At 39.8% G+C, this 24,773-nt stretch overlaps 1 protein-coding gene across 2 annotated transcripts in view; it reads right to left on the bottom strand.

Annotated features, from left to right (window-relative positions):
* Nucleotides 1–20,722, bottom strand: part of LOC117715733 (murinoglobulin-1-like) — a 57,709-nt gene extending 36,987 nt beyond the window's left edge. For both annotated transcript variants that reach the window (XM_076940507.1, XM_076940506.1), the window contains exons 1-4: nucleotides 20,552–20,722; nucleotides 19,202–19,385; nucleotides 18,296–18,455; nucleotides 18,125–18,177 (exon numbers count right to left, since the gene is read on the bottom strand). In XM_076940507.1, the coding sequence (XP_076796622.1) occupies nucleotides 18,125–18,177; nucleotides 18,296–18,455; nucleotides 19,202–19,385; nucleotides 20,552–20,637 (483 nt within the window). In that variant the 5' untranslated portion in view covers nucleotides 20,638–20,722. The remainder of the gene's footprint in view (nucleotides 1–18,124; nucleotides 18,178–18,295; nucleotides 18,456–19,201; nucleotides 19,386–20,551) is intronic.
* Nucleotides 20,723–24,773: the final 4,051 nt, after the last annotated feature.

Here is a 24,773-nt window from a genome sequence, read left to right as displayed (position 1 = left end):
GGGCTGAAATCAACCAAGCTGAAACAAAAAGAACTATACAAAATATCAACAAAATCAGGAGCTGGTTCTTTGAGAAAATCAACAAGATAGACAAACCCTTAGCCAGACTAACCAAAGGAAACCGAGACAGTATTCAAATTAATAAAATTAGGACTGAAAAGGGAGAAATAACAACTGAAACAGAGGAAATTTTAAAAAATCAACAGATCCTACTACAAAGGCCTATACTCAACAAAATTGGAAAATCTGGATGAAATAAACAATTTTCTAGATAGATACCAGGTACCAAAGTTAAAGGAGGAGCAGATAAACCATCTAAACAGTCACATAACTCCTAAAGAAATAGAAACAGTCATTAAAAATCTTCCCACCAAAAAATGTCCGGGGCCAGATGATTTCAGCGCAGAATTCTTTCAGACCTTCAAGGAAGACCTAATACCAATCCTCTTCAAGGTATTCCAACGAATAGAAACAGAAGGAACACTACCCAATTCGTTCTATGAAGCTACCATTACACCCATACCTAAACCACAGAAAGACCCAACAAAGAAAGAGAACTACAGACCAATCTCTCTGATGAATATTGATGCAAAAATACTCAATAAAATTCTCGCAAACCGAATCCAACAACACATCAAAACAATTATCCATCAAGATCAAGTAGGCTTTATCCCAGGAATGTAGGAATGGTTCAATATTCGGAAATCCATCAATATAATCCACTACATAAATAAACTGAAAGAAAAAAACCACATGGTCATCTCACTAGACGCTGAGAAAGCATTTGACAAAATTCAACATCCCTTCATGTTAAAAGTCTTGGAAAGATCAGGAATTCAAGGTCCATACCTAAACATAGTAAAAGCAATATACAGCAAGTCAGTAGCCAACATCAAGCTAAATGGAGAGAAACTTGAAGCAATCCCACTAAGATTAGGGACTAGACAAGGCTGCCCACTCTCACCTTACCTATTCAATATAGTACTGGAAGTCCTAGCTAGAGCAATTAGACAACAAAAGGAAGTCAAATGGATACAGATAGGAAAGGAAGAAGTCAAAATTTCACTATTTGTAGATGATATGATAGTATACTTAAGTGAACCTAAAACTTCCACCAGAGAACTCCTAAACCTGATAAACAACTTTAGCAACGTGGCTGGATATAAAATCAACTCAAACAAATCAGTAGCCTTCCTCTATTCAAAGGATAAACAGGCTGAGAAAGAAATTAGGGAAATGACACCCTTCACAATAGCCACAAATAAAATAAAATATATTGGAGTGAATATAACCAAGCAAGTGAAAGATCTGTATGACATGAACTTCAAGTCTCTGAAGAAAGAAATCGAAGAAGATCTCAGAAGATGGAAAGATCTCCCATGCTCCTGGATTGGCAGGGTTAACTTAGTAAAAATGGCCATCCTGTCAAAAGCAATCTACAGATTCAATGCAATACCCATCAAAATTCCAAATCAATTCTTCATAGAGATAGAAAGAGCAATCTACAAATTCATTTGGAATAACAGAAAACCTAAGATAGCGAGAACTATTCTCAACAATAAAAGAACTTCTGGGGGAATCACCATCCCTGACCTCAAACTGTACTACAGAGCAGTAGTGATAAAAACGGCATGGTATTGGTACAGAGACAGACAGGAAGATCAATGGAATAGAACTGAAGACCCAGAAATGAACCCGCACACCTATAGTCACTTGATCTTTGACAAGGGAGCTAAATCCATCCAGTGGAAAAAGGACAGCATTTTCAACAAGTGGTGCTGGCTCAACTGGAGGTCAACATGTAGAAGGATTCAAATTAATCCATTCTTATCCCCTAGTACAAAGCTCAACTCCAAGTGGATAAAGGACCTTCACATAAAGTCAGATACACTGAAACTAATAGAAGAGAAGTTGGGGAAGACCCTCGAATACCTAGACACAGGGGAAAAGTTCCTGAACAGAACACCAATGGCTTATGCTCTAAGATCAAGAATCAACAAATGGGACCTCATCAAATTTCAAAGCTTCTGTAAGACAAAGGACACTGTTAACAAGACAAAATGACAACCAACAGATTGGGAAAAGATCATTACCAATCCTACATCCGATAGAGGGCTAATATCGAATGTATACAAAGGACTCAAGAAATTAGACACCAAACAACAAAATAACCCCATTAAAAATGGGGTACAGAGCTAAACAAAGAATTCTCAACTGAGGAAACACGAATGGCCGAGAAGCTCCTTAAGAAATGTTCAACATCGTTAGTCATCAGGGAAATGCAAATCAAAACAACACTGAGATACCACCTGACACCAGTCAGAATGGCTAAGATCAAAAATTCAGGTGATAGTAGATGCTGGTGAGGATGTGAAGAAAGAGGAACACTCCTTCATTGTTGGTGGGGTTGCAAACTGGTACAACCACTCTGGAAGTCAGTCTGGAGGTGCCTCAGAAAATTGAACATAGCACTACCTGAGGACCCAGCTATACCACTCCTGGGCATATACCCAGAAAATGCCCCAACATATAACGAAGACATATGCTCCACTATGTTCATAGCAACCTTATTTATAATAGTCAAAAGCTGGAAAGATCCCAGAAGCCCTTCAACAGAGGAATGGATACAAAAAATGTGGTACATTTACACAATGGAATATTACGCAGCTATTAAAAATAATGAATTTGAGAAATTCTTAGGTAAATGGATGGAACTAGAAAAATATCCTGAGTGAGGTAACCCAATCACAAAAGAACACACATGGTATTTACTCACTGATAAGCGGAGATTAGCCCAAAAGTTTGAAACAACAAAGATTCAACTACCAGACGACATGAAGCTAATGAAGAAGAAAGAACAAGTGAGGATGCCTAGGTCTTTCTTAGAAGGAGTAACTAAATACTCAAGGGAGAAAATATGCAAACAAAGTGTGGGACAGAATCTGAAAGAAAGGTTATATGGAGATCATTCCACCTGGGTATTCATTCCATGTGCAGTCACCAAAAATAGACACTGATATGGATGTCAGGAAGGGAAAGCTGACAGCAGCCTGATAAGGCTGTCTCATTAGGGGTCCCCCAGAGTCTGACATACCCAGAGGCAGATACTCACAGCTAACCATTAATCTGATCAAAGGTTCCCAATGGAGAAGTTAGAGAGTAAACTGAAGGAGCCTAAAGGGTTGGTGGTCTCATGAGGAGAGCAACAATACCAACCAGCCAGAGGTCCCCAGGGACTAAACCACCAGCCTAGGAGCACATATGGAGAGCCACATGACTCCAGCTGTACATGTAGGGGAGGATAGCCTTGTTGGGCATAGGTGGGAGATGAGGTCAATGGTACCTTGAAGGCTGAGCACTGAGTGGGGGGGGGGGATAATCTGAGGGTGGGGAGGGGGATTTGGGGGGGTAGGTGGGTAAACACCCTCATAGAAGCAGGAGGAGGGGGAATGGGATAAGGGGTTCCTGGGAGATGGGGGGAATGCGGTAAAGGAATAAAATTTGAAATGTAAATATAATATCCAATAAAAGAGGGAAAAAAAGAAAAGCGGTTAGAACCAACATCCTTAATAAAATGTCAGCCCTCTTTTAAAAAAGCTATCTTGATACTAAAATTTGTTTTGAGAATTGTATATTGCAGAATGATCAGCCTTGGTGTATCAACTCAACAAGCAAGCTGGGCAGACTTGCTCAAACCTCTGAGGTCCGGGAATTCTTTCTGGAGGCAGTGAAGACACAGCATCAGAGGCTTATCAATTTGCTCTTCCCCCCACTCCTCTTCTAATGCCTCAACACCCATATTCAGCTTGAAGAAGCTAATGAAGATTCAGTGCCCCTATTCCCTGGGCTTGGGAACTAAGGTGGTAAATGTTGGGCTGTCTCTCTAGGGAAAAGTAGTGGTTTTGTGGGAATAGAGAGGATTAGCTATGTTTATTGCATAGCCATAACCTATTTGTAGAAATCTGTATAATTAGTATCAAGATGAAGATATAAATTCTTAAATGGCACCAATTTACTTTGATTACAAATTTTAAGGTTTTCATTGGTACGAGCTTCTTATTGATATAAGAGTGAGATGAAAATTGTTACCCTCATAGGCATTGTACCAGTATAACACACTTAGGAATACAAGGCTTAGACCCAGTCCTTCTTTAACTTTTTTAAACTGATTTGAGATGGTCAGCCTGTGAGTTAAGGGACTACAGCAAATTCATGGGTTGGAGTTTATTGTTAAGGTGTTTTCTATGTTTTATTTACAAATAGCTGAGTGGAGTTAACAGGCAATAGTCCAGATTACCTTACATGGATAGTTGGTTTTCAAAACATCAGAAATCCACAGAATTGACATGACAAACATTTCTGTATTAATGTTCATTTTGATTAGAGACATGTCTGCTCCTGACAGCTTCCTGTCTTGGATTCTAAGAAGAAATTGAGCATCTTTGGAGTTACTCCAGTTGTGGTGAGACAGCCACTAGACAAGAAGTGCCTCTTTCCTTCTACAGAAAAATTACTGTCCAGAAAAGGACACACTTGCAGAATAGTCGACTGATTATATCTGCCTAGACAGAGTAATCAGCCCTTAATAATTCTGCAGCACTAAGGTCTGTCAGATGATCCTGGGCCAGAAGGCAGAAGAATAGATGCTCCAACGTTTTGTAGTAGAGGGAGTGTCCAGGTGTTCAGAGGTCTCTATAAATTGGCTAAGGTTTAGAAGCTATGCTTTGTGCTTCCCACAATTATAATTAACTCAGTCATTCTGGATTTCTGACGGTGTTGAAAACTTATAGCCTCATAGCCAATCCTGGCTATTTACCTTGAGAGAAAAGATTTGAGTGGATGGTTGTCAGCTGACATTCATCCTAAAGCCAGGTTCAGAACTAAATGTTTTAGTTAGGATAGATGACAGAGGTTCTGGTTAGTCAACAAAATGATGGACTGGGTATGAGGACTATCTTGTACCTCATGGGTACAAATTGACATAATTATGCTCTAATTGTATTTTGAGAGAAAAGTTTCATTTTAACAGGAAGGGTGATATGTAGGAGGAGCTAAGGTGGGAGGAGTATTGAGAGGAAGAGAAGGAGTAAGAAGAGGAGGAGAAGAAGGAAAGGAGAAGCTAGGTGATGAAAGAGAGAAAGAGGGGGTAGACAGGGAGGCAGATGTTCATGTATCTCCACCAGTCAAAGATAGTTGATATATCTAGGTTGGATAGTGGGTGATTGAGCAATACCAAACTTATAAAGCCTATGATTAACATTTTTTAAAAAGTGTATAAACGCAAAATGGAAAAGGGGGCATGGGATAGGGGCTTTCTAAGGAGGGGAATGGGGAAAAGGGATAGCATCTGAAGTGTAAATAAAATATCTAATTTAAAAAAGGAAAAAAAAATCAGACAGTTCTCTAGTAACTGAGTTGTTTCAAGAGGCAAGCTTACTTCAGGTGAGCACAGCTTAAAAAAGACACAGCCAATTCTAGCAGAGAACAAGGAAGCAAGCAATGGCAGATGTAAGGAAATTTTAGTGATGTTGATCTCATTTCTTTAAGTATGAAAAAGAAGTCATGAAATGGAAGATGAAAATGTGGTACAGGTGTTCAAAATGGAATTTTATTTAGCTATAAAATCAAAGTCCCAAAACTTGCAGGCAAATGTATAAAAATTTTAAAAAGTTACAAAGATAAGACAGACTCAGATTGAGAATGGCTGAGTGTCCTTTCTCAAATGTGGCTCCTCAGTTCAAGTATTTAGTTATGTGTTTAATCTGGAGTATCCATAGATGCAAGTGGTGGGGGGAATTCCTCAAGTAGGAGAGATAGCATGATATAGGTGACATGAAACCACAGTGTACTATTGGGGAGAGAGGAGGCAGAAAGCTGAAACTAGGATGAGTGTGTGGGGTGGGAGAGCTGAGAGGAGAGGGAGTGAAAGGTGAGAAGGGGATGGTATGAGAGGTCAAAGGGTAGGATGGGAGGAAGATTGAGAGAGGAGGGTAGGACAGGTTAGAGGGGAGGGTGCAGGAGGTGAGAGGGGAGGGTGGAAGAGGTTACAGGGGAGGAAGAGAGAGCAGAGGAGGGATGGTGGGAGTGTTAACCAATACTAAGGATCTTTGAAAAAGCCACGTGGAAACTTAATTAAAAGAAGAACATGTAGGAAGACACCCTGCATGTCTAGATGATGTTGTATCTGAAGTTCCAATGTCATTAAGCAAAGCTCTCAGTACTAGGCATGAGATATTTTTTCAATGAGGTGTTTGTCAGGAAGGCCGTAGAGACCCCCAAACAATAGTGCATCTTGTCACTCTTCTTGATTGCCTGCAGTAAATTCATGGCTTGGAGTTTATTGTTAGGGTGTTTTCTATATTTTCTTTAGAAATGGCTGAGAGGAGTTAACAGACAACAGTCCAGATTACCTTACATGAATAGTTGGTTTTCAAAACATCAGAAGTCCACAGAATTAATGTTACAAACATTTCTGTATTAATGTTCATTTTGATTAGAGACCTGCCTGCTCTTGACAACTTCCTGTCTTGGATTCTAAGAAGAAATTGAGCATCTTTGGAGTTACTCCAGTTGTGGTGAGACAGCCACTAGACAAGAATTGCCTCTTTCCATCTACAGACAAATTACTGTCTAGAAAAGGACACACTTGCAGAATAGTTGACTGATTATATCTGCCTAGACAGAGTAATCAGCCCTTAATAATTCTGCAGCACTAAGGTCTGTCAGACGATCCTGGGCCAGAAGGCAGAAGAATAGATGCTCCAACGTTTTGTAGTATCGGGACTGTCGAGGTGTTCAGAAGTCTCTATAAATTGGCTAAGGTTTAGAAGCTATGCTTTGTGCTTCCCACAATTATAATTAACTCAGTCATTCTGGATTTCTGACGGTGTTGAAAACTTATAATCTCATAGCCAATCCTGGCTATTTACCTTGAGAGAAAAGATCTGAGTGGATAGTTTTCAGCTGACATTCATTCTAAAGCCAAGGAAAAAGCCAGGTTCAGAACTAAGTGTTTTAGTTAGGATAGATGACAGAGGTTCTGGTTAGTCAACAAAATGATGGACTGGTGTTGGGGTCCACACTAGCCCCACGTTGGGGCATCCAAAAAATGTCTCGGCCCGAGCAAAATGTTGAGGCCCAGGCTGACCCACGTTTGGGTGGCCACTGTATCCCGGCCCAAGCTGCCGCTCCGGTCCGAGGGTTGGGGTTCATTAAGAGCGAGAGTGAGGACAGACTTGAAGAATGCAGACCAGACAGAGTGTAATTCAATCCCATTTATTCTTCAGTCTAAGTCCTAAGTCTTGAGTTCCTAGTGCCTAGTCCCTAGCTCCTAGTCCCTCCAAGTTCCAAGTGCTAAGTGCCTGATGCCTACTACCTAGTTCTTCCGAGTTCTCTCCCAAGTGCCTGCTACCTGTCTTCTCTCTGCTGTGTCTCCCTAATGTCTGATTCGTCTGATTCTCTCTAGAGCCAAGTGTCTTCTACCTAATGTCTAATGTGTCTGATTCTGATCTGTTCTGTCTCTGCCTTTTATATGTCTCACTTCTAAGCCATGCCTCTAAGTTATACCTTTAATCATGCCCTTAGGTCTTGTCTCTAAATCTGATCTCTACACTTCTAAGTCATACTCTTAAGTCACACACCTTTAATCTCACACACCTTTAATCTCCAACACCTTTAATCTCAAGGTATCTAAACCGACATTATCGGAGTGTGCTCAGCTGTTGTAGGCTATTGTAATCCAAGTCACATGTCAGGGTATATGGCTCAAGATGGCTGCAAAGCTGATAGCCACTTTCTGCTAAAAGTCGGCCCCCAACAGACTGGGTATTAGGACTATCTTGTACCTCAATGGTACAAATTGACATAATTATGCTCTAATTGTATTTTGAGAGAAAAGTTTTATTTTAACAGGAAGGGTGATATGTAGGAGGAGTTAAGGTGGGAGGAGTACTGAGAGGAAGAGAAGTAGTAAGGAGAGGAGAAGAGGAGAGGAGAAGCTAGGTGATGAGAGAGAGAAAGAGGGGGAAGACATGGAGGCAGATGTTCATGTATCTCCACCAGTCAAAGATAGTTGGTATATCTAGGTTGGGTAGTGGGTTACACCTCTGATTGAGCATTACCAAACTTATAAAGCCTTTGATTAACATTTTTTAAAAAGCCACACTCCATATTTTTCCTGCCTTTTAATTCTTTAAGTGGCAGAGAAATGAACCTCAAACAGCAGTAGCAAGACCACTTTATAACCAGCACACAAAATCTATTGGAAGCCAAGGTAAGTTGTTTTTACTAGTGAATTCAGCAAGATTAACATGATAAAATGTAACAGGATAGTTAGAAAAATCTTAATTGCACTAAAAATGCAGGCAACAAATATAAATTCTATAAGCTCCATTCATTCATGAAAACTATGATTTAAGAAATAAGTTAATTTCAATTAAGAAATCTAGTAGGCCTAATAAGAACATTGCAAACCATTAGGAATATATAAAAAGAAATCTAAAAGAATGGGTATATATATATATATATATATATATATATATATATATATATATATTAGACAGAAATGTTTGTTGTTAAATGATTCATACTCTTCCCAAATATGGGTGTGTTATTAATATTTCAATAAAATTTTCAAGGCTGATTATAGAAGTGCAGTCTGATAGTAAAATTTATATAAAATGTTGAGAAGCAGTTGATGAAATTCTGAAGAAAAGATAAATTCATGGAAGCTAATTTACCCTAAATAAAAGTGGAAATGCTGTCCTCTGAGAGGCTCTACCCAGCATCCTACTGAAACAGATGCAGATACCCACAGCCAAACATTGGACAGAGGTCAGGAACACTTATGGAAGAGTTAGCGAGAGGATTGAAGGCCCCAAAGGGGATACAAACCCAGCAGAAAGACCAACAGAGCCAACAAACCTGGACCCCTGGGAGCTCTCAGAGTCTGAGCCACTAACCAAAGAACATACAGAGGCTGGACTGAGCCCCTCCCACCCCCAATGTGTAGCAGACAGACAACTCAGTCATTATGGCTACCTTGTCTGGCCTCAGTGGGAGAGGATGAGTCTAATCTGGCAGAGACTTGATGTGCCATGGTGGGGGGAATACCCAGGGAAGGCCCCACACTCTCAGAGAAGAAGAGGAGACAAGACTGAGGGAGGGAATATGTGAGAAAGGGACTGGGAGGGTGAACTATGTTTGGAATATAAATTAATTAATCAATTAATTAATTAAAAAAGAAATTGTTGTAACTATTATGAAACTGGGAGGTAAACAAAGAAAGGGAGACATGGTTGGCAATCTGCTGGCTGCCAGGGTGTAAGGATTTGGGTTTCACTCTAGAATACACATAAAAAGCAGATACAAGTATTCCCTGTAATTCCAGCTGGAGAAGCAAGCAGAACAGACAGCTCTCCAGGGGTCACTGGCCAGGCAGCCCAAGCTGATGTATCAAGTTCTAGGCCAGAGACTATGACTTAGAACCAAAGTTGCATGGCACTCTAACACTGACACCTGAGATTGTCAGATTGTCTCCTGGCTAGCACATGCATGTGTGTATACACACACACACACACACAAATGAACATGTACTATATAGCCACACAAAGTACTAGGATGTGAGTCAACAAATGTACTGGTTTGGTTTGAACAGAAATGTCTCCCAAAGACTAGTGTATTTGGCCCATAGGGAGTGGCACTATCAGGAGATGTGGCCTTGATAGAGTAGATGTGGCCTTGTTGGTGGAAATGTGTCACTGAAAGGGTGGGATTTGAGGTCTCAAATGCTCAAGCTATCCCCAGTGTGTCAGTCTCCTGTCTGCAGATTAAGATGTAGCACTCTCAGCTCCTCTAGTATCTACCATGCCTGCCTGTTTCATGCCATGATGATAGTGGACTAAACCTCTGAAACTGTAAACCAGTCCAATGAAATGTATTTGTTGTTGTTGTTTTGTGGGTTTGTGTGTGTGTGTGTGTGTGTGTGTGTGTGTGTGTGTGTGTGTATGTTTAAATAGGAGTTGTCATAGTCATAGAGTTTCAGCACAGAAATAAAACCTTAAAACAACAACCTACACTAGAAATCTTACAGTGTCATAAACCTACAGAGATAGGTAAAGAGATTGAAGGATTGTCCAGTAGAATCATACACATGTATACATACTAAAGGATGGAACAAAAAATAATTATTCTAGGTGAGGCAATCCAGACCCAGGAAGACAAACATGATATATCACTTATAAGCAGACAGTAGCTGTAAAGTAACAAGTAATCATACTTCAATCCACAGACCCAGACAGGCTAAGTAACAAGGAGGACTCTAGAGGATGTATGGATCTCCCTGGGAAGAGAAAACAGAACAGATTTTGCAGGCAGATTCAGATATGGTGGGGATGGAAACAGGAGGGATCAGATCAGGAAGGGAGGGAAGGAGGCAGAGAATATGGGACGAGATGACTGGAATAGGAGATATTTAGGGGGTGATGTGGAAACCTAGTGCAGTGGAAACTTCTGGAATCTATGAGAGTGACCATTGTAAGGACTCCTAGTAATGATGGATATGGAGCCATCTTCTATAACCAGGTAAGGCTCCAGTGGTGGTATTGGGACAGCAACTCAGCCACAAAACCTTTGACCCACACCTGTCCTACCAGCAAGATATACAGAGGCAATGGTGACTCAGAGCTTGTGGAAGTGGCCAACCAATGACTAATCTAACTTGAGGCCCAAGCCATGAGAGAGAACCTATGACCTATACTGTCTGGGTGGTCAGGAACAAGAAGCTAGATGGCTCAGAGACCTAGTATAGAACCAAACACCACTAATAGGGAAAAAAGACAATGAATTGATTCCTAATGATATCTTCCTATACTTATAGGATCAGTGCCCAGCCCAGTCTTCATCAGCAAGGCTTTCTCCAGCAGGTTATAGGAGAAGATGCAGAGACCCACAACCAAACAATAGGCAGAGCTTGGGAAACCCCAAAGAAGAGTGGGAGGAAGGATTGTAGGAGCCAAAGGGGAGGGGTCAAGGACATCAGGAGAATGCAGCACCAGACCACAGAGTCAATAAAGAGTGACCCACAGGAGTTTACATAGTCTAAAGTGACAATCAGAGAGCCTGCTGGGGTCTCTGTATGCATAATGTGCTTGTTTAGTTCAACATGTTTGTAGGAGTCCTAGCAGTGGGAGTGGGTGTGTCTTTGACTCTTTTGCTTGCTCTAGGGACCTTTTTCGCTCTATTGGGTTGGCTTGCCCAGCTTTTATATGAGTGTTTGTCTCTAGTTTCATTGTATCTTTTTTGCTGTATTCAGTTGGTATCACTGGGAAGGCTACTTTTTTCTGAAGTGAAATGGATCCGGAGGTTGTGGGGAGACTGGGAGAAGCAGGGGGAAGGGAGACTGTAGTCAGGATGTTTTTATTAGAGAAGAATAAATTGTAGAGAAAAATGAAAAATATATACTCGATAAAATTGTACAACAGATTATTGGGATAAACAGAATTTTTAGACTCTCCAATGAATAGTGTCCATTGTAACCAGTTTTTTTGTAAAGAGCAAATTTAGTAAAAGTGGATTGACATTCTGTTTAATTTTAAGTGTTTATTTTAGAATTCTGTACAATATTTTCTGATGATATTCACCCCTTCTAAATCTACCTCCCTTCCCTGTGTACCTGCCTTAGTGTTCTCTCTTTTTTCCATCCCTTAATTCCAATTTGTGCTACATATCTTTATATTCTTGGATATATGGACTTCTAGTAGACTATGATCAACTTAACAGGGTCTCTACTCTTAAAGGAAACTGACTCTCTCCCAGTAGCTGTCATAACAATAGCTCCTCAGCTAGGGGTGGGAATTCATGTCCATTCCCCTCTCCATGCCAGGTTTTTAAATTGCAAGTTCTTGTGCATGCTAACCCAACTGTAAGTTCATATGTGCAGCCGCCATGCTGTGTTTATAGGATTGTTCCCTTGCATTTATTCTGCATCTAACAGTATTCACTTCTGGTTCTTACAGTGCTTTCTTCTTCCCTGACACCATAATCTGTTGGGGGCAGACTTTTAGCAGAAAGTGGCTATCAGCTTTGCAGCCATCTTGAGCCATATACTCTGACATGAGACTTGTATTACAATAGCCTACAACAGCTGAGCACACTCAGATAATCTTGCTTTAGATACCTTGGGTGTGCGAGATTAAAGGTGTGTGACTTAAGAGTGTGACCTAGAGATCAGATTTAGAGACAAGACCTAAGGGCATGATTAAAGGTGTAACTTAGAGGCATGGCTTAGAAGTGAGACATATAAAAGGCAGAGGCAGATGGCAGAGATATATATACTCTTTAGGGAGACTCTTTAGAAAGTACAGCTAGACTTGGGACTTGGACCAGGAAGAGAGACTGAAGAATAAACGGGATTGAAACACACTCTGTCTGGTCTCCATTCTTCAAGTCTGTCCTCACTCTCTCTCTCTTGCTGAACCCCGACCTGCAGACCAGAGCGGCAGCTTGGGCTAGGATACAGTGGCCACCAAGTGCGGAGTAGAGAGGACCGAAACATTTTAGGCCGCCCAAAAGTGGGACAGCTCGGGCCTCAACATTTTGCTCAGGTCGCAACAATAATCTTGGTGCCTTGGAAGGCAAGTATGTGATTTAGAAGTCTAATTTAGGATTTCATATTTTAAAGTCAAGCTGGTACAGATTGGAACCATCATCCCTACTGGCTAGCTTTCATACAGCTGGAAGATATTATGCATAGTCTCAGAAGGTGAAGATAATGGTCAATCTCACTTAGCTGTGAAGTCTATAAACTATGAGAACCACTGGCTGGGCAAGACGTGCCCACTGGTTCAATACTAGCACAACTGTCAAGGAAGTAACCAATCACTGTCTGACTAGACTTAAGTTCCACTGTGCAAGATGAAATCTACACACTTGAAATCATTGTAGAGCCAAGAACCTGGAGCTTCATGTATCATAGGCCTCAGGAGAGAAGCCACTATTATTATGTTGCTAAAGGGCACAGTATTAAGCCAACTTTTACTGATTTATCTTTATATTTATAGATTAAGGGCTGAAATAGGATTCAATGCCCTCTTCTGATGTGTCTGACACACCAGTGTACTTATATACATCCAACAAATAAAATCTTTAAAAAATGTATAGATTAAAGCATCCCTCATCAGAGAAGCCTCTATTCATAATAGAGGGTATTTAACACAGATACCCATAACTTGCCTAAGTACAGAGAACAAGAGACTGAAATGCAATTTTATTCTTAAAAGAGGAAGAACGCAAGTGTTAAATATGAAGTTATAAAAATATTAGTACTAGATCCCGGGCAGCAGCTCTGCCCCCAATCACACAGAACCCAGAGGAAGTGAGGCCCCCAGGAAATATAACCCGGGCAGTATCTTAGGTAAGCAGACAGCAAGGCCAGCCCAAACAGGAAGTAACTGGGACCCACAAGAACCCAGGAAGTCACTCCCAGCCCAGAGCACTGGTTCCTTCCAGTCTAGGTCAGAGCACTGAGCAGATCTTGGGTGGCAGCTCTGCCCCCAATCTCTAAGAACCCAGAGGAAACGGGGCTCCCAGAGCTCTAAACTGGGCAGTATCCTGTCTGCACTTGAGCACTGAGCATATTTTGGGCCCCAGCTCTTACCCCAGTAGTTATACCTACACCACAAAGTTCTGATACAATCAAAATAATAGGAAAGACAGGCTCCAGTCAGGGACAGGGCAGGTAGCACTAAGGAGATACAGATGGCAAAGGGCAAGCGCAAGAACATAAGCATCAGTAACCCAGGGTACTTGGCATCATTAGAATCTAGTTCTCCCACACAAGAAAGTCCTGAATTCCTCATATCACTAGAAAAGCAAGATTCAGATTTAAAATCACTTCTAATGATGATGATAGAGAACTTTAAGAAGGACATAAATAACACTCTCAAAGAATTTAAGGAGAACACAGGTAAACAGGTAGAAGCATTTAAAGTGGAAACACAAAAATCCCATAAAGAATTACAAGAGAACAAAACTAAACAGGTGAAGGAATTGAACAAAACCACCCAGGACATAAAAATGGAAGTAGAAACAATAAAGAAATCACAAAGGGAGACTACTCTGAAGACAGAAAACCTAGGAAAGAAATCAGGAGTCATAGATGCAAGCATCACCAACAGAATACAAGAGAGAAGAGAGAATCTCAGGTGCAGAAGATACCATGGAAAAATTGACACAACTGTCAAAGAAAATGCAAAATGCAAAAAGTTCTTAACACAAAATATCCAGGAAATCTAGGACACAATAAGGAAACTAAACCTAAGGATAATAGGTATAGAAGAGAGTGAAGATTCCCAACTTAAAGGGCTAATAAATATCTTCAACAAAATTATAGAAGAAAACTTCACTAATCTAAAGAACGAGATGCCCATAAACATACAAGAAGCCTATAGAACTCCAAATAGACTAGACCAGAAAAAAAAATACCCCATCACATAATAATCAAAATACCAAGTGCAAAAAACAAAGAAAAAATATTAAATGCAGTAAGGGGAAAAGGCCAAGTAACATATAAAGGCAGACCTAACAGAATTACACCAGACTTCCCACCTGATACTATAAAAGCTAGAAGATGCTGGACAGATGTCATACAGACCCTAAGAGAACACAAATGCCAGCCTAGGCTACTATACCCACCAAAACTCTCAATTACCATAGATGGAGAAACCAAGATATTCCATGACAAAACCAAATTTACACAATATCTTTCCACAAACCCAGCATTATAAAGGATAATAGCAGGAAAGCTCCAGTACAAGGAGGGAAATTATATCCTAGAAAGAGCAAGAAAGTAACCCTCTTCCAACAAATCCAAAAGAAGATAGCCACACAAAGATAACTTCACCTCTAATAACAAATATAACAGGAGACAACAATCATTGTTCCTTAATATCTCTTAACATCAATGGACTCAATTCCTCAATTAAAAGACATAGGCTAATGGACTGGATACATAAACGGGACCCAGCATTTTGCTGCATACAGGAAACCCACCTCAGTGCAAAGACACTCTACCTTAGAGTAAAAGGCTGGAAAACAGTTTTTCAAGCAAATGGCCCTAAGAAACAAGCTGGAGTAGCCATTCTAAAATCTCCAGCCCAAGAACACAATTGGGGTAGGAGACTCATGGCTCCACCTGTATAGGTAGTTAAGGGTGGCCTTGCCAGGCATCAGTGGAAGTGGACAGCCTTGGTACATGAAAGTTTGGATTCCCTAGTTTTGGGGAATTCCAAGAGAAGGGAGGTGGGAATGAGAGGATGTTGGGAGCACACCCTCATAGTAATTGGAGGGGGGAATGGGGTAAGGGGTTAGGCATCAGTGGAGGGCCTAGGTGCCTGAAGGTTTGGATTCCCTGATGTTAGGAAATTTGACAGCAGGAAGGCGAAAATGGGAGGATGGTGGGAGCACACCCTCATAGAAACTCCCAGAATTATATGGATTAGACATGACAGAGGCAGGCAGCCAGAAGACTACATTCCAGAATTCAAACAAACAATTATCTTGATACTAAAATTTGTTTTGAGAATTGTATATTGCAGAATGCATAGCCTTGGTGTATCTACTCATCAGGCAAGCTGAGCAGACCTGCTCAAACCTCTGATGTTCTGGAATTCCAGCTGGATGCAGTGAAGACACAGTGTCAGAGGCTTATCAATTTATTCTTCCCCCAACCCCTCTTCTAATATCTCAACACCATAATCAGTTTGAAAAAGTTAATGAAAAGTCGGCGCCCCTATTCCCTGGCTTGAGGACTGAGGTGGTTAATATTGGTCTGTCTTTCTAGGGAAAAAATAGTTGTTTTGGTGTAACAGGGAGGAGTAGCTAGGATTTATTTCATAGCCATAAGCTACTGGTAGAAATATGTATAATTGTTATTAAAATGAAGTTATAATTTCTTAAATGGTACAAAATTTACTTTGATTTCAAATTTAAGATTTTCATTGGTACAAGCTTCTTATTAATATAAAAGTGAGATGAATATTGTTACTATCATAGGCACTGTGCCTGTATAACACATTTAGGAATAGAAGGCTTAGACCCAGTCTTTCTTTAACTTTTTTAACTTATTTGAGATGGTTAGACTGTGAGTTAAGGGCCTATAGCAAATTCATGGCTTTGAGTTTATTGTTAGGGTATTTTCTATATTTTGTTTAGAAATAGCTGAGAGGAGTTAACAGACAACAGTCCAGATTGCCTTACATAAATAGATGGTTTTCAAAACATCAGAAGTCCATAGAATTGACATTACAAACATTTCTGTATTAATGTTCATTTTGATTAGAGACCTGTCTGCTCCTGACAGCTTCCTGTCTTGGATTCTAAGAAGAAATTGAGCATCTTTGGAGTTACTCCAGTTTTGGTGAGACAGCCACTAGGCAAGAATTGCCTCTTTCCATCTACAGACAAATTACTGTCTAGAAAAGGACACACTTGCAGAATAGTCGACTGATTATATCTGCCTAGACAGAGTAATCAGCCCTTAATAATTCTGCAGCACTAAGGTCTGTCAGATGGTCCTGGGACAGAAGGCTGAAAATCAGATGCTCCAATGTTTTGTAGTATACGGAGTATCCAGGTGTTCAGAGGTCTCTATAAATTGGCCACATTTTAGAAGCTATGCTTTCTGCTTCCCATAATTTCAGTCAACTCAGTCAATCTGGATTTCTGATGGGGTTGAAAACTTATAGTCTCATAGCCAATCCTTGCTATTTACTTTGAGAGAAAAAATTTGAATGGATGGTTTTCAGCTGACATTCATTCTAAAGCCAAGAAAAAAAGCCAGGTTCAGAACTAAGTCTTTTATTTAGGAGAGATGACAGAGGTTCTGCTTAGTCAACAAAATGATGGACTGGGTATTAGGACTATCTTGCACCTTACTGACATAAATTGGTATAGTTATGATCTAACTGTATTTTGAGAGAAAAGTTTTATTTTAACAGGAAGGGTGATATGTAGGAGGAGCTAAGGTGGGAGGAGTATGGAGAGGAGGAGGAGAAGGAGAGGAGGAGCTAGGTGATGAGAGAGAAAGAGAGAGGGGGGCCAGACTTGGAGGCAGATGTTCACATGTCTCTGCCAGTCAAAGATAGTTGATATATCTAGGTTGGGTATTAGGTTACACTTCTGATTGATATTGAGCATTACCAAATTTATAAAGCCTTTGGTTAACATTAAAAAATTGTATAAAAGCAAAAAGGAGAAGGGGGTATGGGATAGGGGTTTTCTAGGGAGGGGAAATGGGGAAAGGGGATGGCATCTGAAATGTAAATAAAATATCCAATAAAATAAATAATAAAAAAAAGTGGAGTGCAGAGTTAAATAGAAAATTCTCAACTGAGAAATCTCTAATGCCTGAGAAACACTTAAATGTTCTACATTTGTATATTCTAACAGTTATACAGTCATACTTCTCTGAATTTTAATTCTCTGTCTCACTGTAATTGTTTTATGCTCAATTAGTAAACAAATTCAAATCTGCCTCCAGCTGTAAACTAGAGGGCCTCAAAGCACAGTGCAAGAATTCCTAACAGGGACAGGGGTCTCCAAAACACTTTCAGGAGTCTATAAGCTCTTCTCTTTACCAACTCCACATCTGCATCAAGTGAGTTTATTCTTATTTATTTTGGCTGAGATAGTAAATTGCAAGTAGATAAAATAATCCTGTTGTCTTTTGTTAAGACAGATATTAAAAGTGATTTGTAGAAATAAAAAAATAAATATTAGGACTGTGTGTGAAATACCTCTGTCACACTAGCAATGGATTTCTTAAGGATGACACAAAGTAACAAAATGTGCAAAACATATGCCTGAAAAACATGAGGTTCTATACACTATAAGTCTCCACAAAATATAAAGAAAACCCAGAGATGTTTACCCAGTAATGGACTACAAAATAAGCACGCCCATATATAAGGAAGCCATAGATGGCCAATGGTGACTGAGTGAGAGAGATAAACTGGCAAAAGAGCAGCTTAGCAAAAAACACAATTCATGCCTCAGAGGGGGCTGGAAATTAGAATATTGCACTGATTTTCTCCTAAAAAACCCACCAACTCATAGGTAAAAGACTCACCAACTCATTCAGGGGGTATAGATTTTTATCCATGGAGACAACCCGAAATTTAACTGGAAAAAAAAGAGAGAGAGAGAGAGAATTTTATAGTGAGATCCAAAGACCCAGGCCTTCTTTGTGCCGTGTTGAGGTTGGCGTCTTAATCCTTTTGCTCACTATGGGGCTTCATACCTGTCTGTCCTGGCTTGTACACGGACTTATCTGTCTGGATGAAGACAACACTTTCTTTGTTCTTCACCAGCACGGTATTCCTTTTGCTGAATTTATGTGTTGGCCCTTTGATGTTGATGTCAAGAGACTCCTCCCCTTCAGAAGAGGACAATCTAGGGATCTGAGAACAGGAGAACCTTCACAATCTGACTCTCTGCACTTCTTAGATCACCTCATTAACCTTCTCTCCTTCCACCTCACAGGAAAGAGATGGGGGGTCCATCAATTTCTGTTTAAGTATTACAAGAAGGGAAAAACAGTGAGAGGGAAAAAAGAATAAAAATAAAACACAACCTTTTGTGTAAGTCAATGTGAGTTTATGTGAGCAACAACAACACATTTTTAGGGAGTAGACAGACTCTTAGTAAGAATTATCTCTAAGAAATGAAAGAAAATTATCTCTAACTCTGAAGCTGAGGCAGAGAGAAAGGTAATGTATTAATGGTGATAGGAAGTACGTCTAGAGGATAGGTTCTGAGAAAGAAACCCAGCACTTATTCAGGATATCAGGATCACACATAGGAGATGTGGTCCTAATTAGCTGGAAAGCTGTTTCAAAGTTTATTAACTCACTAACAGGAAGTACTCTGGATTGGAGAGCCCTTTCTTTCTCTGGGCAATGGGCTTTTTTGAGGGAATTCAGTGGGAAAGCTGCGTATGCACAAGTATTGACTCTTCTCATTTTGGGGTGGGATGATCGAAGGTATTTGTTTGCTGGGTAAAGGTTCTAAATTTCTATTGTTTTGAGTTCACAAATGTGCTTCTAGATTAACCTTTTCTAGAAATATGTATGGATACAATACATACATATTCACACACATGTTCATAAGTATATAAAACAAACCAGGACAAGTGTCTCGTACTCACAGTGAAGGAAAAACAGTGGAACAAGTCCTTGTCAACCACAAGCTCATCGAACAGATGTCTCTGTCCCCACTGTGATATCAAGGAAGCTGTGACAGTCACTGTCTCATTCAGATGGTAGAGATGAAGGCAGATTTTCTCAGGGGTCTCAGTGTAGAGCTGGGAAGGGGCCAGCACCATATACTTCCTGGAAAGGAAGGAGTTCTGGCCAGCTGATGGCAGATCTCATTGTCTATAACTGGAATTTCATCACAGTAACCGTTATCACTCAAGTTTTCACAGCCTGAGATGGCAGGATGACACTGTGGCAGCTGTCACAGCTTGCCACACAGCAGAGTGGCAAGACAGTTATCAGCTCATCGATCATCAGCTTCAGCAGTGAGAGCTTCCAAGGCAGGTTCAAATGGTATGTCCTCACTTCACTAAGCAGCCAGCTTTCAAGTACCAGAAAGTTTTAATTTTTTTAAATGAAAATATGGGAGAAGTAATTATTCTTTTCATAAAAATTTATCATGATTGGTTTTTATTACCGTTTTTAAATTCTTAAAATAATAACTCAATACTTTGTTTTTATTTTGGGGTACTCTTCAACCTAAGAGTTATAATGTGACTGTGAAATTCAAACTTTCATGATTCACCTGTGTTTCACTTGAGCAAGTGCCAAAGGCTTCTGTAGGAATCATTCTCTACCTTTTCCTAGAATTAGAGATTTTTGTCCCCACAAATCTAGCCTGTCATTGCTATATCACAGTGTGCAAAAATATCACTACCTTGCATTTATTTTTGCCACCTTAAATATATTTTCAGGTCACTTATACAGAAAAACCTCACTCAACAATGTAATCCTAATCATACAATTATTTTGGACATCAAACAAGTTCTTCTGGTAGTTTAATCCAAGGTCTTTGATCCTAACAAGTGTATCGTTTTAGGACACAAAACTCCCCGGGGTTCTGATGTGCCTGAAGTCTTATCTCGCTCAAGGTTAACCACAGGCTGTACATTTCCAACCAAGAATGACAATTTAAATGCTTATTTTCAAAAAGATTAAATAGTTTCAACACCCAAGAATGTCTCTGAACATTGGGATTTGAGATATTACTGATTCAGTAATAAGGGAAACACTAAATCGCACCAAACCTAAGTCTAGTAACACTGATTGCTTTAGAGTTGGACAAATACATTACCTGGAATTATGCAATACTAAAGTTGGAGAACCTATATAAAGTTATTTGTTAATAAAAAAAGCAAAAATAATTTAGGGACTTTTCAGGGGAAGGGACTATGAAAGGAAATGGATAGCATTTTGATCAGAAGAGGGACCATATAAAAGAGGGCCTTGGAGGTACTCACGGGTCTCCATTGAGCAAGGAAGAAGAAGGCAGGAAGGTAAGAAGAACTGAAAAAAGGCACAGCTGAGTCTGTCTGTCCTTCCACATGGTGTGGTAAGAGGACAGGAGGACAGGGCTTATGGTGTCCTCCTCCTTAGCACTGTGTCCAGAGTCCTCCAATCCACAGAGCTTATTTATGAGTCCTCTGTGTGGACAGAATGCTCTGCCCAAGGTGTACAAATAGCAACATAGAATATTTGCTCTCTGTCAATGTCACTGTGTTCAGCAGTGGCCTGAGCAGAACTCAAATAAATTACAACAGTCTCAGGAAAGGTGCCAGAGGAGCTGTGGATGGTGTTGGTAAAGGATCAAGGCCACAGAATTTGCTTAGTCTGAATTAGAGCAGACTCTCTCAGTCCCAATGACCACTAAATCTTTGCAGTAGGTGGCTATGCTATGACTGTGTGACACTTGCCACATCACTGCTTCTACTCACTTAGTAGCACTAAGTAGCACTCTCTGGGATTACTTAGAATCTAGTAGCACTCTCTGGGATGTGACATCTCTGTTTCTCTCTTTCCTTATTTGAGAGTCACTAGAGTAGTCCAGGTTGGAGGTTTTAAGTTCTCCTGTCTCTGACCATCTAAGCATGTACTTTTCTGGGTCTTGTGTATAAAAAGTACTTTGGATACTGGGCAAGCTCAAAACCTCACCTATTACCAGTCACTGTGCCTTAACCATCTTTGTTAGAACAGAAGTCCACAAACATCATCTAGAAGTTCACTTCTATCTCTACAGTTTACTAGGAGGCCAAGTGTCACCTGTGCAACTAAAGGTGATTGCTTCAAATGTGGAGGTATCAGTATTCAGGATGCATCTCAGTTCCTCTGGAAGGATATTAAGGTATGAGTTGGGAACCATATTAGAATTTCTACTCTAGATCATGGGGCTGTTTATTTTTGCAAAGATCCTGTGACATTGGCTTGAGTGGGGAAGGCATAACATAAGCTGAATCAATTATAATGTTGAGGCATTAAGTAAAAAGAAAGAACATACTAGAAGGGAATGTAATGTAAGCATGTAAGGGATGAAAAAGAAATAAAACTTATGTCTGGTATGATCGTGTACCCCTTTAGTCCCAAAACATGGGAGGCAGAGGCAGGCATATCTCTGTGAGTTTGAAGACAGCCTGGTCTACAAAGCCAGTTCAGGACAGCCAGGACTTGCACAGAGGGAAAACCCTGTTTTGAAAAAACAATACCACAAAACTTATGTATTTCATTGATGGACCTCTGAATCCCAATTAATCAGTAGGAGACTAGTGCTAGGTGCAGGCTTGTTGTTTATCTCGAGTTCAACCTTAGGTCAGCTTCTCTAAGATGGAGCCTGAACCCAAGATGTAGTTGGTCTGGTCTCTCACACTGACCATGAGAGTCAGAGACTCCCAGGTGTGGGAGAAACAGAACATGCATTAAGATTTAGTGCACATTTTAGTGTTTCAAGTTATGTGTGTGTATCCTAATACTCACATGAAACAAAAACAATAGTGGGAAAAAATACATGAAGTAGTTTTGTATTTTAACTTAAAAATAACGGTTATGTCTAAGGTATGTAGATCAAGAGACATATATTTCCTTGACATACTGAAAACAAACAAAAACTATCAGAAAAAAGAATATTTTAGTGTGATGGTGAATATTATGTTTAAAAGTTTAAAATTACTATGCTTAAGAGAAATATAAAACAAAATGCCTCTTAACCTGTGAGCCACACTTGCCCAAGGACAGATGGACTTCCAGGAATGCTGGGAATTATTCTCATAATTACCTGATTTGTTTATGTAAGATAACAAATCACATGCTTCCACTCTTGTACACAACCTTGCTTGCCCCTGACGGCATGAAGAATGTGTGTTTTTTGGCATGTAGTTCGATATATGGCTAGTTGCACATAAGCAGAAGAACATAGCCTCGTGAGGTTTGCCTGTATAAACCCCTTATGAGTGTGCTCTCAGGTTCAGTCCTGTCACCATGGGTATCCTGTGCTGGTAAAAACTATCATTTTGGAAAAATGAAATGTTAATCAATGGTTTTCTCTTTTTTTGCTATTTCATGACTCCCATCTATGTGATATGGTGTGTGTGTGGGGGGGTTTATTGAGTTTGTATGTGTGGTTTACATAACTTGCATGTGTTTATTCATGTGTGAATAGGACAGAGGTCTTGTGTCATTTTTACCTTGCTTACTAAGACACTGTCTTTGATGCTGAAAGTTGTAAATTAGGTTAGACTATCTAACACAGAAATTCCAAGGGATATGTCTCCTTCTATCTCCATAGAGGTGAGGTTATAGGCACACCACTTACATGCAAGGTTTTTAATGTGGCTACTACTTCTAAGTTTATGTCTGTCCAACTGCAGAAGCATTTGTCTAGTGAGCTCTCATCCATGACACAAGAAGGGTAGTTTTGCTGGCTAGATTCTCAATGAATGCCTTCTCTCATGAGCCTAAATTAACCCATAGAGCATTTGGTTCATAAACATTGTGCCATGGTTAGTGCTCTTTGCAGCTCTGTACAAGATGCAGGACAAGCTAGTAAGAGAGCATGATCTCTGCATTGTCTAGAGTGTATGACTAATAGAAGCCTGCAAACTAAGAAGCACCATAGGTTATTATCAATTTCTAGTCATTTTAGAATACTAAGGAACCAGGGAGTCTAGCTTTAAAAGCTGTATCTTTAATATCAAAAATGGATATTCTGGATGGAATAGATACATCTATGAACATGTCCAGTGCCAAACTACAACCTCATAGCATATGAGACATTGTGCTTAAGAGGTATTGGAGGGAAGTATTTAAGGGAAGTAGCCTGAATAAATGGAGAGCATTCATAGTTGCTCTTGTGACCTCATCTATCAGGAATTAATTTTTCTCATATTTTATAAAATTAGGTAACCTTTGTCTTGAGGAGGGATAGGCAGGTATATGACAATTTTTCTGCTTCCATGCTACACAGATGAAGTAACCTTGTCTCACATACTACTCACTGTGACAGAAAATTGATAACTGCAGTCATCCTGAGTTTATCTTCTCTTCCACTTCCATGTACTAAATCCTTGTGAGCCAGACTCTGAAAATATTTCATTGCTTGTTTAGCAGACTTTCCCAAGCCAAGATGCTCATGGACAGAAGACTCCCTAAACACCATGGTGCACTGCACTGGGCCATAACATATGTTCACACTGACATACTGTGTCTGGGAGAGTTGGGGCTGAAAGACATTGACACTAAAGGTCACACCTGTTTGAGCAAGTTGATGTAAGTCATGGAGCAGAAAGTTGTGTCTGTCTTAGGTTGTCATCTAAAAACATAGTTCTTACCTTTCACTGGCACATGAATAATCTTATATAAGTGACCTATCTTAGGTTGAATAGGTTTTCAAGACAATCTTATTTGCCATTGACTACCAACTTCTGCTAGGGAAGATGCTGGAGCATGACTGTAACTCTGCTTTGACATCTGTAAAAGTTCTGATGATTCCTCTCAAACGAACATGCCATAAAATGGATCATAAAGCTAAATCCTGCTACTCCCAATAAAAGAAAAGTAAATGAGAATTGTGAAGGAATAATGGCCTGTAACTTTTTAAGAAAATCATCTGCAATGCTAGCAGTGTCAAAAGACAAAAGCTTTACATTTCTTAAACTTACAACCTCCTAATGCAATGCTAACAAATGTAAAGAAGTATTAGTATTACACCAAATACTCTGAGGGAGCCTTTTAACTCTGGCCCAGTTATGCTGACTCTCATTATACATTTTTGGAGTTATACAAATCCAGAGATATGGAGCATGACATTCCAAATGGCTTTTAACTTTGATTTCATGTACCTAATTTCTCATGATCTGAGTTATATTATATAATGTGTGAATTCTTTGTTCTATCCACCATTCCAAATCTTCTTGTATGCTCAAGGCATTGGTTACATTTTCAACACGATGATTAAAATAACTAGCAGTTTGTATCTTTTGCACTAAAACCAAAGCGGAAGTAGTATCACTGGCTATAAGTGTTATGAGACCAACAACATTGGCAATGATCAGCCTTTCTATACATTCATTTCTTGCTGGAAATTAATCTAATTCTTCTAAAACTATGAGCCTTTTTCAGAATACCAGGGTTCAGATCAGTTTACAGGAATCATAATAAAAGCTGGTTGATGTACTGCCATTACAGACTGACCAT

Source organism: Arvicanthis niloticus, chromosome 9 (genome assembly GCF_011762505.2).
Source record: "Arvicanthis niloticus isolate mArvNil1 chromosome 9, mArvNil1.pat.X, whole genome shotgun sequence".
In the NCBI taxonomy this organism is placed as follows: Eukaryota; Metazoa; Chordata; class Mammalia; order Rodentia; family Muridae; genus Arvicanthis; species Arvicanthis niloticus.
Note: the sequence above shows the minus strand (reverse complement) of the source record. Positions and strands in the feature narration are given on the sequence as shown.